General features: G+C 33.7%; 2 protein-coding genes across 2 annotated transcripts; both read left to right on the forward strand.

Moving 5' to 3' along the window:
- Nucleotides 1-7,180: 7,180 nt before the first annotated feature.
- On the forward strand, nucleotides 7,181-15,997 carry LOC142234913 (uncharacterized). Its single transcript, XM_075306119.1, has 2 exons — nucleotides 7,181-7,701; nucleotides 15,017-15,997. The coding sequence occupies exon 2, from the start codon at nucleotides 15,023-15,025 to the stop codon at nucleotides 15,956-15,958; it is 936 nt and encodes a 311-aa protein (XP_075162234.1). The 5' UTR covers nucleotides 7,181-7,701; nucleotides 15,017-15,022; the 3' UTR covers nucleotides 15,959-15,997.
- LOC142235277 (uncharacterized) lies at nucleotides 9,705-14,942 on the forward strand. The gene has a single exon (XM_075306529.1). The coding sequence runs from the start codon at nucleotides 9,705-9,707 to the stop codon at nucleotides 14,940-14,942; it is 5,238 nt and encodes a 1,745-aa protein (XP_075162644.1).
- Nucleotides 15,998-16,610: the final 613 nt, after the last annotated feature.

The raw sequence follows: 16,610 nt of genomic DNA on the forward strand, positions 1-16,610 counted from the left end.
AAATATCTATAGAAATAAAATTTTGACAAAATTTTCTATGGAAATAAAATTGTCACAAAATTTTCTAAAGAAATAAAATTTTGAAACATTTTCTCCACAAATAAAATTTTGACAAAATTTTCTATAGAAATAAAATTTGGAGAAAATTTTCTATGGAAATAAAATGTTGACAAAATTTTCTATAGAAATAAAATTTTGACAAAATTTTCTACAGAAATAAAATTTTGAAAAATTTTCTACAGAAATAAAATATTGACAAAATTTTCTATAGAAATGAAATTATGACAAAATTTTCTATAGAAATAAAATTTTGACAAAATTTTCTATATAAAATAAAATTTGAAGAAAATTTTCTATGGAAAAAAAATTTGGAGAAAATTTTCTATGGAAATAAAATTTTGACAAAATTTTCTACAGAAATAAAAATTTTCTATAGAAATAAAATTTTGACAACATTTTCTATATAAAATAAAATTTGGAGAAAATTTTCTATGGAAATAAAATTTGGAGAAAATTTTCTATGGAAATAAAATTTTGACAAAATTTTCTACAGAAATAAAATTTTGAAAATTTTTCTACAGAAATAAAATGTTGACAAAATTTTCTATAGAAATGAAATTATGACAAAATTTCTATAGAAATAAAATTTTGACAAAATTTTCTATGGAAATAAAATTTTGACAAAATTTTCTAAAGAAATAAAATTTTGAAAAATTTTCTCCACAAATAAAATTTTGAAAAAATATTCTATAGAAATAAAATTTGGAGAAAATTTTTTATGGAAATAAAATTTTGACAAAATTTTCTATAGAAATAAAATTTTGACAAAATTTTTCTACAAAAATAAAATTTTGAAAAATTTTCTACAGAAATAAAATGTTGACAAAATTTTCTATAGAAATTAAAATATGACAAAATTTTCTATAGAAATAAAATTTTGTCAAAATTTTCTACAGAAATAAAATTTTTATATAAACAATTTCAATTCTTTTTTGTTTTTGTTGTTTTTTTAGAAGATTTCTCTGTTTTCTCAGCTAGTTAATTTCTTTGAGTGCGGAGAAATGTTTATCCATTGTACTTTAATCAAGAAACATGTAAAGGAAATTGTAATTACTTCAGTTTTAACAAAAACACAAAAAATCAAAACAAAATCCCCAACTTCCTCCCATTACCAAGGACAATGTAACAAAATTACATTTTATTATAATCCTTTCGCTTGCATTTTTCATTCACCCTTAACCCTTCGTGCACAGTCATTGCCATCAAGAATTTGAACAGAAATTTATTGCTTTACCTCACACCCAGGATGTATCCACAACAAAATTTGGCAAATCATTCATTGGTTTCTCTTTCTTAGTTCGAACATTTTTGTGGAGGGAGGGGAATCAAATGCAAAGAAGAAAAAAAAATCAGGAAAATTGAAAGGCAGTTCACCCTTTGGGTTTTTATGACACGAACATTTCACTTTGTTGTTTGCTTTTAATGTCTGCATTTTTTCACATACCTCCAACCTTAGAGAAAAACGACCACAGACCAAAAAGTTTCGTTTCGCCATACAGCTCTATACAATATCGCCAAAAAAAAAGACTAACTACTGGATAGCAGAGGTGAGATTGCCGATTTTTTGCTATTGTAAAAACGGCAGCTTTTAGTGTTCAATCAATTGTTCTACAGTGAGCTGGCATTTTCCACCAAAAGAAATTCATTTCTAGTTAACATCACAAAAAAGCAAGAACAGTGGCCAAGGGCCAAGGCAAGGCAATAAAAATATTGATCAGTCTTTTGCTTATCTTTCTCTTCTCTTAGCCATATGCCTTAAGCCAGTTTTGTAAGAACCATATGAGTCTATAGATTGTGGTCCTTTGTGTTATGCATTTCTTGTAATCATAGGGGACCTTAGCACGTAAGTACACTGAAGAAAATTTTATCTCATTCTAGAGGCAATATGGCTAAAACACAATTGACGATGTCAGATCAAAAAATATGCGTTTTATTCGTCAATAATTTTCTTGTCCCCTTCAAACTAATTCCCCCTCAGATAAATTACACTTTTTCCAATCCTCGAAACATTTCTGAAACGCACTTTCCGGTATAGCCCACAGTTCCTGTTTCGATTTTTCTGTTATCTCCGATGTCTTCAGTTTTGGAAAGAGCAAAAGTCAAAGAGGGTCAATTACAGTTAATCCATTACAATTATTGGAAGCATGATAACGGTTTTGATTTTGGCCAAAAACATTCAGAAGCATCAAAATAATTATATGCCCACGCTTCGTCTATTTTTCCCAATTTTTGTTATCCAAAACCAAACCCGCAATCTTAAAATCTGTAGATATTTTTCCAGTGTATTCCAATGTTGCATAGCACAACTCATCCATGTTTATTTATTCATTGATTGGTCATCTGTATATGTTCGTTTCTTGTGTAATTTACGTAGAGTTTTATTGCTATTTTTGTTACCACGGCCATCGCCTCTTTTTTCGGGTGTTTCTTGTGAAAACATACGGGAAAAACCTACTGGAAATTAAAATATTCAATACAAACGGTGCCAATACGGTTTTTTTTTTTGGTTTTGCAATGGATTTAATTGATGTTCCCATATGGTAAAGTTAAACTTTGAAGTTATGCTAATATTGAATTCATTGGCAAAGGGCATACACGAGGTGTACTTCTGTAAGCAAAGTAGATTGGTAGAATCTAAAATTGGAGTACATTATTTATATAAATAGAATTTTCGATAGAAATAAAATTAAAAAAAAATCTGTAAAAATAAAATTTTGACAAAATTTTCTATAACAAAACTTTTTGACAAAATTTTCTATAACAAAAAATTTTGACAAAATTTTCTATCTACATAAAATGTAGAGAAAATTTTCTATATAACTAAATTTATGACAAAATTTTCTACAGAAATAAAATTTTAACACAATTTTCTATAGAAATAAAATTTTGACAATATTTTCTATAGAAATAAAATTGTGAGAAATTTTTTTATAGAAATAAAAATTTTGATAAAAACTTCTATCGAAATAAAATTTTAGGAAAACTTTCTATAGAAGTACAATTTAGACAAAATTTTCTATAGAAGAACAATTTGAACAAAATTTTCTACAGAAATAAAATTTTGACAAAATTTTCTATAGAAATAAAATTTTGACAAAATTTTCTACAGAAATAAAATTTTGGCAAATTTTCTATAGAAATAAAATTTTAGCAAAATTTTCTATAGAAATAAAATTTTTACAACATTTTCTATAGAAGTAAAATTTTAATAAATTTTTTATAATTAAAAACTTTAATTTTCGTGATATTTCATACTATCAAAGTCCATTGTAAGTTCTCCGTGCTTGTATAAGTAGCAATTTTCACTTGTTGGTGCAAGTCAAATCGTCAAAACATATAGAAATAAAAATTTGACAAAATTTTCCATAAAAATAAAATTTTGACAAAATTTTCCATAAAAATAAAATTTTGAGAAAACTTTTTTATAGAATTAAAATCTTGATAAAATTTTCTACAGAAACAAAATTTTGAAAAAAATTTTTTTAGAAATAACATTTTGACAAAATTTTCTATAGAAATAAAATTTTGAGAAATTTTATCTCCGTAGAACTAAAATTTGGAGGAAATTGTATTTCTGTAGAACTACAATTTTGAGGAAATTTTTTATAGAAAAAAAATGTTGACATAATTTTTTTAGAAATAAAATTTTGAGACAATTTTTTATAGAATTAAAATTTTGATAAAATTTCCTACATAAATAAAATTTTGAAAACATTTTATACAGAAATAAAATTTTGAGATAATTTTGTATAGAAATAAAATTTTGACAAAATTTTCCATAAAAATAAAATTTTGAGAAAATTTTTTATAGAATTAAAATTTTGATAAAATTTTCTACAGAAATAAAATTTTTGAGAAAATGTTCCATAGAAACAAAATTTTGAAAAAAAATTCTTTCGAAATAATATTTTGACAAAATTTTCAATAGAAATAAAATTTTGAGAAATTTTATCTCCGTAGAAATAAAATTTTGAGAAATTTTATCTCCGTAGAAATAAAATTTTGAGGAAATATTTTATAGAAAAAAATGTTTTTTTATGCCGACATAAGTTCGAACAAACATCTCTCTTTTCTTTTTTTTTGATGGTGGCAAAGGAAAAGAGAGATGTTTGTACGAATTTATTTCGGCATAAGCCGGCTATCAATGTAAAGCCTTTTTTCGGAGGGTTCAAGTGTGGTTTATTGTTGGGTTTAATGAACTGCCTGAATTTATTCTGATAATTGGTTGATAGTTTTGCTGCAAGTAGAGGATGCTGATGAAGAATGTGCTAATTCCGAAACGTGCGTCCATCCAACCATCTTGCAGTCTATAGGGCTTTGGCCAAATAAATTTGACAAACATTATTTTCCTCTGTTGGTTAAGCTACACTTGTAGTTTAGTCAATGTATGGTTTTAAGCTGAAATAAAAAAAACAACAACAATGATGAAATAAAATTTTGATAAAATTTTCTATAAAAAAAAATGAGAAAATTTTCTATTGAAATAAACTTTTGCCAAAATTTTCTATAGAACTAAAATGGAGATAAATTTTTCTATAGAAATAAAAATTTAACAAAATTTTCTATAGAAATACAATTTTGAGAAATTTTATCTCTGTAGAACTAAAATTTGGAGGAAATTGTATTTCTGTAGAACTAAAATTTTGAGGAAATTTTTATAGAAAAAAAAATGTTGAGAAAATTTTGTATAGAATTAAAATTTTGATAAAATTTTCTACAGAAATAAAATTTTGAAAACATTTTATACAGAAATAAAATTTTGAGATAATTTTGTATAGAAATACAATTTTGACAAAATTTTGTATAAAAATAATATTTTGAGAATATTTTCTTTAGGAATAAAATTTTGAGAACATTTTTTTTATGAGTAAAATATTTACAAAATTTTCTATAAAAATAAAATTTTGAGAAAATTTTCTATAGGAATAAACTACTGGCAAAATTTTCTATATAAAAAAATGTTGACAAGATTGTCTATAGAAATAAAATGGAGACAAATTTTTCTATAGAAATAAAAATTTCACAAAATTTTCTATAGAAATAAAATTTTGAGAAAATTTTCTATACAAACAAAATTTTGAGAATAATTTAATTATAAATAACATTTTGAGAATATTTTCTTTAGGAATAAAAGTTAGAGACAATTTTCTATGGAAATAAAATTTTGATAAAATTTTCTATACACACAAAAAAATTTCACGAACATTTTTCCAATTAAAATTTTAATAGCGTTTTAAAACATATTCAATTAAAAATTTAATTGATTCAACAAATTTTTTAATTGAAACAAAAATCAATCACAAAAATAATAGTATCAATTAATTTTTTAATTGGATCAATTAACTTTTTAATTGACCTTCAATTAATTTTTTAATTGATACTATCATTTCTGTGATTGAAGACATTTCAATTAAAAATTAATTGGATCAATTAATTTCGTGATTGAATCAGAAAAATTTTTTTTTGTGTGTAGAAACAACATTTTGACAAAAGTTTCTATAGAAATATAATTTAGACAAAATTTTCTCTAGAAATAAAATTTCGAGAAAATTTTCTATCGAGTTAAAATTTTGAGAAAATTTGCTGTAGAAGTAAAATTTTGAGAAAATGTTCTATAGAAAAAAAATTGTGAAAAAAATTTCTTTAGAAATAATATTTTGACAAAATTTTCTATAGAAATAAAATTTTGAGAAATTTTATCTCTGTAGAACTAAAATGTTGAGGAAATTTTATTTCTGTAGAACTAAAATTTTGAGGAAATTTATTATAGAAAAAAAATGTTGACATAATTTTTTTTAGAAATACAATTTTGAGAAAATTTTCTGTAGAAATATAATTTAGAGAAATTGTTCTATAGATATAACTTTTTGAGAAAATTTTTATATAGAAGTGAAATTATGACATGATGTTTTATAGAAATAAAATTTTGTCGAAGGGTATGTATACACCCAAGAAATTGTCGCTAATAGTAGGGATCATTTATTCATTAGAAGAAAAAACATTTTGTCATATTTACCGCAAAGATTTGATGAACAACTTAATTTGGTAGATTGTGGTAAAATTTTCTTCAAACTATGGTATAATATTTTTGGCACGAGTATCAACCGTGATTCTGGATCAACCATGATCTGGATATTTTTTATTTTACATAGACCTTAATATTGTTTAAATTTCATGTCCTAAAATTAAGGTTAAATAATCTTCCATATTAGATCGATATTTTTTGCTGAGAGCTACAAGTAAATGTTTATAAAGGGTGATTTGTTAAGAGCTTGATAACTTTTTAAAAAAAAAAACGCATAAAATTTGCAAAATCTCATCGGTTCTTTATTTGAAACGTTAGATTGGTCCATGACATTTACTTTTTGAAGATAATTTCATTTAAATGTTGACCGCGGCTGCGTCTTAGGTGGTCCATTCGGAAAGTCCAATTTTGGGCAACTTTTTCGAGCATTTCGGCCGGAATAGCCCGAATTTCTTCGGAAATGTTGTCTTCCAAAGCTGGAATAGTTGCTGGCTTATTTCTGTAGACTTTAGACTTGACGTAGCCCTACAAAAAATAGTCTAAAGGCGTCAAATCGCATGATCTTGGTGGCCAACTTACCGGTCCATTTCTTGAGATGAATTGTTCTCCGAAGTTTTCCCTCAAAATGGCCATAGAATCGCGAGCTGTGTGGCATGTAGCGCCATCTTGTTGAAACCACATGTCAACCAAGTTCAGTTCTTCCATTTTTGGCAACAAAAAGTTTGTTAGCATCGAACGATAGCGATCGCCATTCACCGTAACGTTGCGTCCAACAGCATCTTTGAAAAAATACGGTCCAATGATTCCACCAGCGTACAAACCACACCAAACAGTGCATTTTTCGGGATGCATGGGCAGTTCTTGAACGGCTTCTGGTTGCTCTTCACTCCAAATGCGGCAATTTTGCTTATTTACGTAGCCATTCAACCAGAAATGAGCCTCATCGCTGAACAAAATTTGTCGATAAAAAAGCGGATTTTCTGCCAACTTTTCTAGGGCCCATTCACTGAAAATTCGACGTTGTGGCTCGTTAGTAAGTCTATTCATGATGAAATGTCAAAGCATACTGTTCACGTTAAAAGTGAACGTGATACCCTAAAAAATATTTAAATTGAAATCCCTACAATAATAAGAAAAAATCCCATAGAATTGTTTTGTTATCGATTGGATACGTACATATGCCATTACACTAAATGTCATGAGTTTTCGCCGTAAATCACATCAGAATTACGATTTCCGCTTAGGTTTAGAAACTCTCTGTGTATTTCCATTAATACCTTTCTACTGGTAAGACTTGATCTCGCTGAATAAATCCAAAATTGTAACACCAATCCTAATTCACCTGATTCTCCTTCTTTCATTTTTGGTCATATGGTCATTGGGATCATATTCTCATTGTTTTCTTGGAGAAACATCAAAACCATCAGTCCATCAAAACTCTTTCCGTGTGCTCTACATTCTCCACCGGTAAATCTCCCTTTTTCAATCTGGTTGCAGTCTGAGACGCAAACATTAGTGGTCCTATTCGAACCTGATCCCTGCAAATACGTGGAAGGAGATAGACTAATTGGTTCCTATTCAACTAGTTCCAACTCATCATCCCGAGAAAATAACAGGTTGGTGTTGCATTGTTTTCTATGTTCTAGTTATTCGTAGTTGAAGTGTTTGAAAGTGAGCATCATTTAAAATTAAGTCGCATGTGTGGTTATACAAATCTTAAAATCACGTGAGAAATTTACATATTTGGAAAATTGAAATAATAAACTGGGAAACCATTAAAATATTTATAATACCAGAAGGAAATGATAATCCCATAAATACTATAGGAGTGTTTCTGTGGAGACTGTATGATTTACGATCGAGAGATATAATATATACCCGTTTGCAGACGCTTGTTATAATATTTTTAAAATAGCCTTCTAAAGCTACGTCCTAAATATTGTAGGTGAGTTGGTGCTATTTTCCCAAAGTGGTGATTAATAAAAGAGATCCCAATGGTTTATACTGAAAGGCCCTTATGCGGTGCGCCTTCAGTTTGATGAACACATGCATATTAATGCGCAGCAGTCAATGTGAAAAATTCCTAACATTGTGCTCTGTGGCTCTTTCTTTTACAGCTTATGCATGTTTTTGTTTTTCATTTTACAGCATTACTTGTTATACATCGAGTATCACATATTTACATTTAATATACAAAATAACATTTCATATCCCATTCTCATTCGTCCCATTAACTATCCCCCAGTCCCCCATTCTTTTGTATTTCCATCGTTTGCTGGATTATTTTCGATTACTCACTAACGACATCATTCTGTTTTCACTCATTCCCCAATTATAAATATCACTCAAGAGTAGCGCTCGGGATTCCAAAGTTTACTCTCTTTCTTGTTTTGCTTCGATTCATCTGAGACGGAAGATTATAAGGGATTTGTACCATAGGGGTACGTTCCAACAATTGAATGTTAAGATTAATTTGGTTGACCGATGCTTTTGAGACTTTCGTATTGTGTGATATTTTTTTTTATATTGGTGTTGAATTAATCACTTGCCGTACACGGGGAGAAGAGGTCCGTAGATAAACTGATGCCAAATTTAAAAATTATTAGATTTTAGTGTAAGTCCAATATTTTTTGGTTTTCCACAAGTCCAATATAATTTTTATTTTCCCGCATAATTCTCAAATTTTTTATGAACTGAACGTGTATTTAAAATTCACTGAACATCCAGCGAAGTTTATTATAAACTAAGGAAAAAATTCCATACGATTTCTAAAAAATATGAGGAGTGAACTACTGCACGATTAAATGATTTTGATCTTGTGTCAACGATTTTTTCCTTTACTTTAAATTATTTTTTTTTTTTATTTCATGACAACGTGTCAATTTTTTCCTTGTTTTAACGGCGCATTGTGAAAGGCTTAAAGAGTGGAATACGACCTATTTTAATTTTCGTATGAGGCAGCTCATTTTTTTTTTCTCCATAGAACAGTTTATCTTTGTGTTTTCTGTGCTGTAAGTCCTAATAGTACCTATTCATCGTTTCACTTGGTGGCTCACGCCAATGAGACCAGTTCTACGTACATTTTGGGTACAAATTTGAACATACGTCCCAGTTGAATGAAGGTACCTTCACTATAGTCCAATCTCACGTCCATGACAGAAGCCCTCCTCTGTGATACACAAACACACATATATTTTATTTCTGTTCAGCAATTCCTTATTCTTCTGCTCTCGATTGGATGTTGGTTTTACATATATTTTTGTTTGCGTCACCTAGATTCTTTTCAACGGATTTCTCAGTATCATATGCGTATCTCTGAGCTACGTTTATGCTTACACTTCTGAGCATAACTATAGGGTCACTTTACTAAATACGTACATATATTATAACGACACACGATAATAATATTATTGGGGGACATTACAAGAAGTCTCAATTGTGGACGTTGTGAATATTTTCTAATTTGTCCATATATATAATATTTTTTTTGCATACCTAATACTGCATTTTGAATAGGGTGCTCTTAATGAGTGTCCCGATTTCTCAGTGGAGCTGAGTTCTTGAACTGTCAACTTTTCCTTATTATAATTTCGTTGACCCTTTACTGTCTCGGACGAAAATGTCATTGGAGAGGTACATACGGTTTTCGGATAGGCTTGTCGAATTCGAGGCTAGCCTCAGTGACAAGAAGAACCCCTTGACTTCTCGCTATGTTATCGAGACATATAAGGAGGAAGTCAAAGATATTTGGGCGGATATAAGATCCGCATATGATCAATGTCTTCAGGATTTGGGGCAAGAGGAAGATGAGAACGATGGGGACAAAAAGGATGAAGATGAAGCATCCGAAATAGAAACAGTCAAATCCAAGTTTAAGAGTGCATTTGCCACTTACTGTCGATGCTCTGAAAGATTAGGTTCACTGCTTAATGATATGTCCTTATCCAATTACTCGACTGTGCCCAATAAGGCTCAAGGTTTCACGCTGCCTCCATGCGAGATTCCGACTTTTCATGGGGATTACGCCTCCTGGCCTACCTTCCGGGACATGTTTAGGGCGGTCTGCATAGATAATCCGAGACTCAGCGCCGTCGAAAAGCTCTTCCATCTTAATCAGAGAACGAAAGGTGAGCCAAATGACATCGTTCGAAGACTTCCCTTAACGGATCAAAATTTTGCAGTGGCGTGGAGAAATCTTTGTTCTCGATACGAGAATAAACGTGTCCTAGTCAATGCTCAATTAAAGATCCTTTTTGGCCTTTCTCCCATACAGGCTGAATCGGGGGCATCGCTCAAACGCTTACAAAGGGATATCAATGCTTGCATTTCTATGTTGAAACTCTATGATATCGATGTTGATAGTTGGGGCCCTATTTTTGTTCACATATGCTCTGCTCGTCTACCAGATGTTACGCTCACATTGTGGGAACAAACGTTGGAAGACAAAACCGTTATTCCAGAATGGTCTTCCTTGGATTCTTTCCTCACGAATAGACATAGGACATTGGAGTCCGTGTCAGAAATCCGCACGAAAGGCCCCAGCACTTCTAACCCTAATTCTGGTGATAAAACGAATACCAAACCCAGGAATGTTAAGGCCTTTCAACATCAAGTTAATGCACCCAAATGTCGATTATGTCCCACTGAAGAACATTTCCTTCGCAAATGTCCGAAATTTTTGGCGATGAGCGTTAACCAAAGATTCTCCGAGGTCAAACGATCCAATCTTTGCCTCAACTGTTTTTCCAAAGTGCACACTTCGAAGAATTGTACTAGCAAGAACTGTTGCTTAAAATGTCACAAACGGCACAACACATTGCTTCATAGGGAACAATTGCCGGTGACTGCCGAAACTAATTTGAATACCACTTCCACTGCCGATTCCTCTCTACGCCAATTTCCGTCTACTTCGTCCAATTTACAGTCCACGGGCATGGGAGGTGGTGTAATCCAAACTTGTTTTGCAAGTCATTCGAGAGGCGTCCTTTTGGGGACTGCTCTCGTCAAAATCAATCATAGTGGTTTAGAATACGTCGCGAGGGCATTGATCGATTCCGGCTCCCAAGGTACCTTTATCTCGGAGCGATTATTCAATACTCTCAGATTACCCTTTCAGCGAACGAGTGCAACCATTTCGGGTTTAAATGATTCTGTCTCAGCTGCCGTTCATAAAGAATGCAGCTTCAGGCTAAGCTCTATGGTGAGGGACGACTTTGAGATTTCTACTTCCGCGTTAGTTGTGCCGCATCTATCGGGAAGTCTTCCATCTGTTACATTTGACCCTAATGCCCTTCTAAATATGCCACGAATTACTTTGGCTGATCCTCGTTTCTACGAAAGTTCAAGAATCGACCTTCTCATTGGAGGTGATTTACTTCCGGTCATAATGCTGTCCGGGGTTAGACAGCAAATATGTGGATCTTTACTTGCGCAAGAAACAGTCTTTGGGTGGATCTTAACTGGTCCAATCCCTTTTGAGTCCAAGACGTCAATACCTAAAGTCGTGTCCTACTACTGTGAAATCTCATTGGATAAAGAGATTTCACGATTTTGGGAGGTGGAAGATCTTCCACAGAAGACGTTCTTCTCCCAAGCTGATAAAATTTGTGAGAATTTATACGCTTCTACGACTACGAGAAATAAGGATGGTCGATATGTTGTATCTCTTCCTTTCAAGGAGGAATTTTTGCAGGATATGAATTTAGGCCAATCTAGGAATATAGCCATGGCGCAATTCATTCGGAACGAAGCTCGTCTCTTGAGGGACCCGAGTTTTAAATCCGAATATGACGATGTCCTTGAGGAATATAGACTTTTACACCATATGTCCGAAGTACCTTGTCCAAATGGGTTGAACAACCCAGTTCATTACTATCTACCCCATCATGCCGTTGTGCGACCTGAAAGCACGACGACTAAAGTTAGGGTTGTTTTTAATGCTTCTTCACCCTCCTCCGATGGTAGAAGCCTCAACGACATTTTATACACAGGTCCTGTACTCCAAAAGGATCTTGTAGTTCTGATACTTAGGTGGCGATTTTTTCGATACGTCTTCAATGGAGACATAACGAAAATGTATCGCCAGATACTGGTAAAACCCGAGCACAGAACATTTCAAAGAATCCTACATCGTCGTGATCCTAAAGGGAAAATTATTGATTACCAGCTCGATACGGTGACATTTGGGGTCAATTGCGCACCATATCTGGCTATACGGACCATCATGCAATTGGCTGATGATGTCCAAAGTTGCTATCCATTAGCGTCAGATATACTCAGAAACTCCATGTATGTAGATGACGCTTTAGCCGGTGGCCATTCTATTGCAACTGCGGTTGAATGCAGGAATCAACTCATTGAGGCATTACAATCTGCTGGATTTTCAATGAAAAAGTGGACGTCAAATTCCAAAAGAATCCTTTCTGATCTTCCGAAAGATCAGCTTTTGAATGAAGATTTTTTGGAATTTGATGATCGCAGCACCGCTAAGACGCTTGGGGTTCGTTGGAATGCCTCGTCCGATTTATTCTACTTTTCAGTCTCTCCTATCTCCGACGACGGTCTTTATACGAAGAGAAGGGTTCTTTCTCATATAGCCAAATTGTTCGATCCAGCGGGATGGCTTGCGCCCACAATTGTTATTGCCAAGATTATTATGCAGTCCATTTGGGCTGAAGGTACGAAATGGGACGAAAATATATCACCTCAGTCCCTATGTAATTGGAGAAAATTCCTAGAGGCATATTCATCTATTAATTCTATAGCAGTGCCGAGGTGGTTAGACTACTCTCCAGGCTGCGAAGTCCAATTCCACGGATTTAGTGATGCCTCCGAGAAGGCTTATGCAGCAGCCCTTTATGTTAGAATAAAAGGGAAGACATCTACTTCCGTCCATCTGATTTGCTGCAAGACTAAAGTGGCCCCTTTAAAAACCCTTTCAATACCTAGACTTGAGCTCTGCGGTGCAACTTTACTTACTGAAATGATCGACCATATCATTCCACAATTACGGATTCATGATTACACAATTTTTTGTTGGACAGATTCCACTATTGTGCTATCGTGGTTGGCCAAACCTCCTTGTTTCTGGTCCACATTTGTAGCGAACCGAGTTTCTAAGATTACGCAGGTTGTTAATCCGTCAAATTGGTTCCACGTGAGGTCCGAAAATAATCCCGCGGACTTGGCTAGCCGTGGAGTGTATCCGAATGACCTTCACAATAATCAGTTGTGGTGGCATGGACCACCATGGCTTGCCAATCCTGAATACACCTGGCCTAGACTCGACGATATGACTCATGAGTCTATTGACCTCGAAAGGAAGTATATAAAGGTTCATTTCTCCTATTATTCAGATTTTGAGGACGTCCTAGATCGATTTTCCTCCTTCCCAAAATCAGTTCGAGTAGTTGCGTACATGTATCGGTTCTTTTATAATACTCATCCAAAGTATCGATCGAATTTCACTAAACAATCCAGCAATATATCCTCGGCTGAAATTTTACAGGTGCAAAAGAATATCCTAATAATGACGCAGAAGGCTTACTTTCCGAATGAATATTTAGCACTTTCCGCAAAGAAGGGGATATCATCTTCCAGTCCCATTCTAAGTCTGAATCCATTTATTGATGAAGAAGGGATTATGAGAGTTTGCGGGAGGCTCGCATCATCCCCGGCGCTCTCCTACAACGAGAGACATCCGTCTATCCTTCCGTATAATTGCCAGCTATCTCGTCTGCTTGTTAGGTTTACGCATGAAATCTCTATTCACGGCGGAAATCAACTTGTCCATAGGCTACTTCGTTTACAATTTTGGATTATAAAAGTTAAGAATTTGATAAAGACGACGATAAATAAATGCAAGGCTTGTATTCTGTATAAGCAAAGATGCCAGAGACAAATGATGTCAGCCTTACCTCCAGAGAGGTCCGAACTTTCTAGACCTTTTACTCATACCGGTTTAGACTTCACTGGACCTTTTGACCTTAAGAATTTTTCTGGGCGCGGGTGTCGTGTTACGAAAGGTTACGTGTGCGTATTCATCTGCTTCGCAACGAAGGCTATTCACCTTGAGGCTACCACAGATCTATCCACTAACACTTTTCTGGCAGCTTTCAGCCGATTTGTGTCAAGACGAGGTTGTCCACTCCACCTCCACTCTGACAATGGCACCAACTTTGTTGGTGCTTCCAAAATCCTTGCAAGGGAATTCCTCCTCGCGTCCCAACAGGCCATTGAAACGAACTATGGTGTTCATAATATTACATGGCACTTTATCCCGCCTGGAGCTCCACACATGGGAGGGCTCTGGGAAGCTGGGGTAAAGAGTTTTAAATCGCACTTCCGAAAGGTTGCAGGGAATACAAAACATACCTTTGAGGAATTTCAAACTTTGCTTTCAAAGATTGAGTCATGTTTAAATTCCCGTCCGTTGTGTCCCATATCCCAAGATCCATCGGATCTGTCGGCATTAACTCCGGGCCATTTCCTTATAGGTACTCCAATATTGGCCCCTATCGATCCAAAAATTGAGGATTCACCCATACATCTTGTAAATCGGTGGCAAAAATTAAAAATTATCCATCAACATTTCTGTATTCGGTGGAAAGACGAATACTTGAAAGAATTGCATAAACGCCACAAATGGAAAAGCCCTACTGAGAGCATAAAGGAAGGCACAATGGTCGTTGTAAAGGACGAAAATTTACCTCCTAATTGTTGGCGAATGGGACGAGTTTCTAAAGTTCATCCAGGTTCTGATGGTCGAGTACGCGTGGTTGATGTCACCACAGCAAAGGGACCTATAACTAGGCCGATTACAAAATTGGTTGTACTTCCTACTGAATCCCTATCCTAAATCCTATGTTGTACGAACAAATAGAATTTCCTCTTATTAATATTAAATTTAATGAAAAGTACAATCCCTCTTAGATTAACATGCGTGACAACACCGCAAAGGACCAACATAAAAATCGGCAAGCCAAATATGTCTGCAGGCTATGTAGACAAACCCATCCACTCCGGAAATGTAAGCGGTTTCTAGAACTGAATTCGGTAAAACGCCAGCAACTAGTGAGGAAGTACGGCTATTGTCGCAACTGTCTTGCCCACTCACACTCACAGGGCACATGTTTCACCACCACCGGTTGTAAATACTGCCAACTGCAACATCATAGTCTGCTTCATGTTCATCGCAGAATCCAAGAATCGGGTGCAGAATCCAATAGGCCAAAATCCTCACAAAGGGGAAAAAGCAGAATCCGCAAATCCCACTCACAAAGTCCAAATCCAAGTCCAAAGCCACAGCCCAGTTCAAAGCCAGCTCCTAATTCCTACAAGTCCAGAATGCATCCGTCGGATATAAAAAAAGCCTCTTCCAGCGCTACTTTATCGTCCATTCTGAGGCAGAACACTATCCTACTCCTCCCGACTGTAGTTGTCAAAATCGAAGGTAGCAAAGGAATGTGTAAAGTCCGGGGTCTTTTAGATTCAAGCTCAAGGCATAACTACATATCATCAAAAACGGTCAATAATCTACGCCTCGCTACATTCACTTTAAATGGGGAATCTATATGCCTAACCACATTGATCTCGGTGCATGATACAGAAATAAAAATTAATGCTACACTATGCGTGAAAAATAAAATCACACTGCAAACTCCAAGCTCATCACTGTCATCATCTATCCAACGTAAGTTTTCTAATATCTTACTAGCCGATGAAAAATTCTTCGAATCTGCAAATGTTGACCTGATTTTGGGTACAGATATATATTCTAGAATAATAAAAGAAGGTATCTTGAGTTACTCCGGTTTACCTACAGCCCAAAATACCTTATATGGGTGGGTAATCTACGGTAACTGTTCCATCTGAGCACACCTTAACATGCACTTTAATACTTACCCCTCTCTATAAACACTCATAACTAGGACATAAATTACAGAGTAAACCACCTTGTTACAATTTATATCTATATATATATATCCATCTAAAGATAATATAGTACAATTAAGGCTGAATTTCTTTTCTTGAATTATCTATTACCTAAATTTCCTTACTTTAAATATGTTAAGAAAATGAATTAAATTTTATCAGAAAACGAATTTTGATGTGAAAAAAAAAAAAAACACTAAAACTCTTTGCAGGGTCACTGCAAGGGGGGCGGAAAATGTTCACGTTAAAAGTGAACGTGATACCCTAAAAAATATTTAAATTGAAATCCCTACAATAATAAGAAAAAATCCCATAGAATTGTTTTGTTATCGATTGGATACGTACATATGCCATTACACTAAATGTCATGAGTTTTCGCCGTAAATCACATCAGAATTACGATTTCCGCTTAGGTTTAGAAACTCTCTGTGTATTTCCATTAATACCTTTCTACTGGTAAGACTTGATCTCGCTGAATAAATCCAAAATTGTAACACCAATCCTAATTCACCTGATTCTCCTTCTTTCATTTTTGGTCATATGGTCATTGGGATCATATTCTCATTGTTTTCTTGGAGAAACATCAAAACCA

The sequence above is a fragment of the Haematobia irritans genome, chromosome 4, assembly GCF_050003625.1.
Source record: "Haematobia irritans isolate KBUSLIRL chromosome 4, ASM5000362v1, whole genome shotgun sequence".
In the NCBI taxonomy this organism is placed as follows: Eukaryota; Metazoa; Arthropoda; class Insecta; order Diptera; family Muscidae; genus Haematobia; species Haematobia irritans.

Excerpts from the sequence above, each read along its gene's own strand:
- LOC142235277 (XM_075306529.1), top strand. The coding sequence starts at position 9,705 with ATGTCATTGGAGAGGTACATACGGTTTTCGGATAGGCTTGTCGAATTC.
- LOC142234913 (XM_075306119.1), top strand. The coding sequence starts at position 15,023 with ATGCGTGACAACACCGCAAAGGACCAACATAAAAATCGGCAAGCCAAA.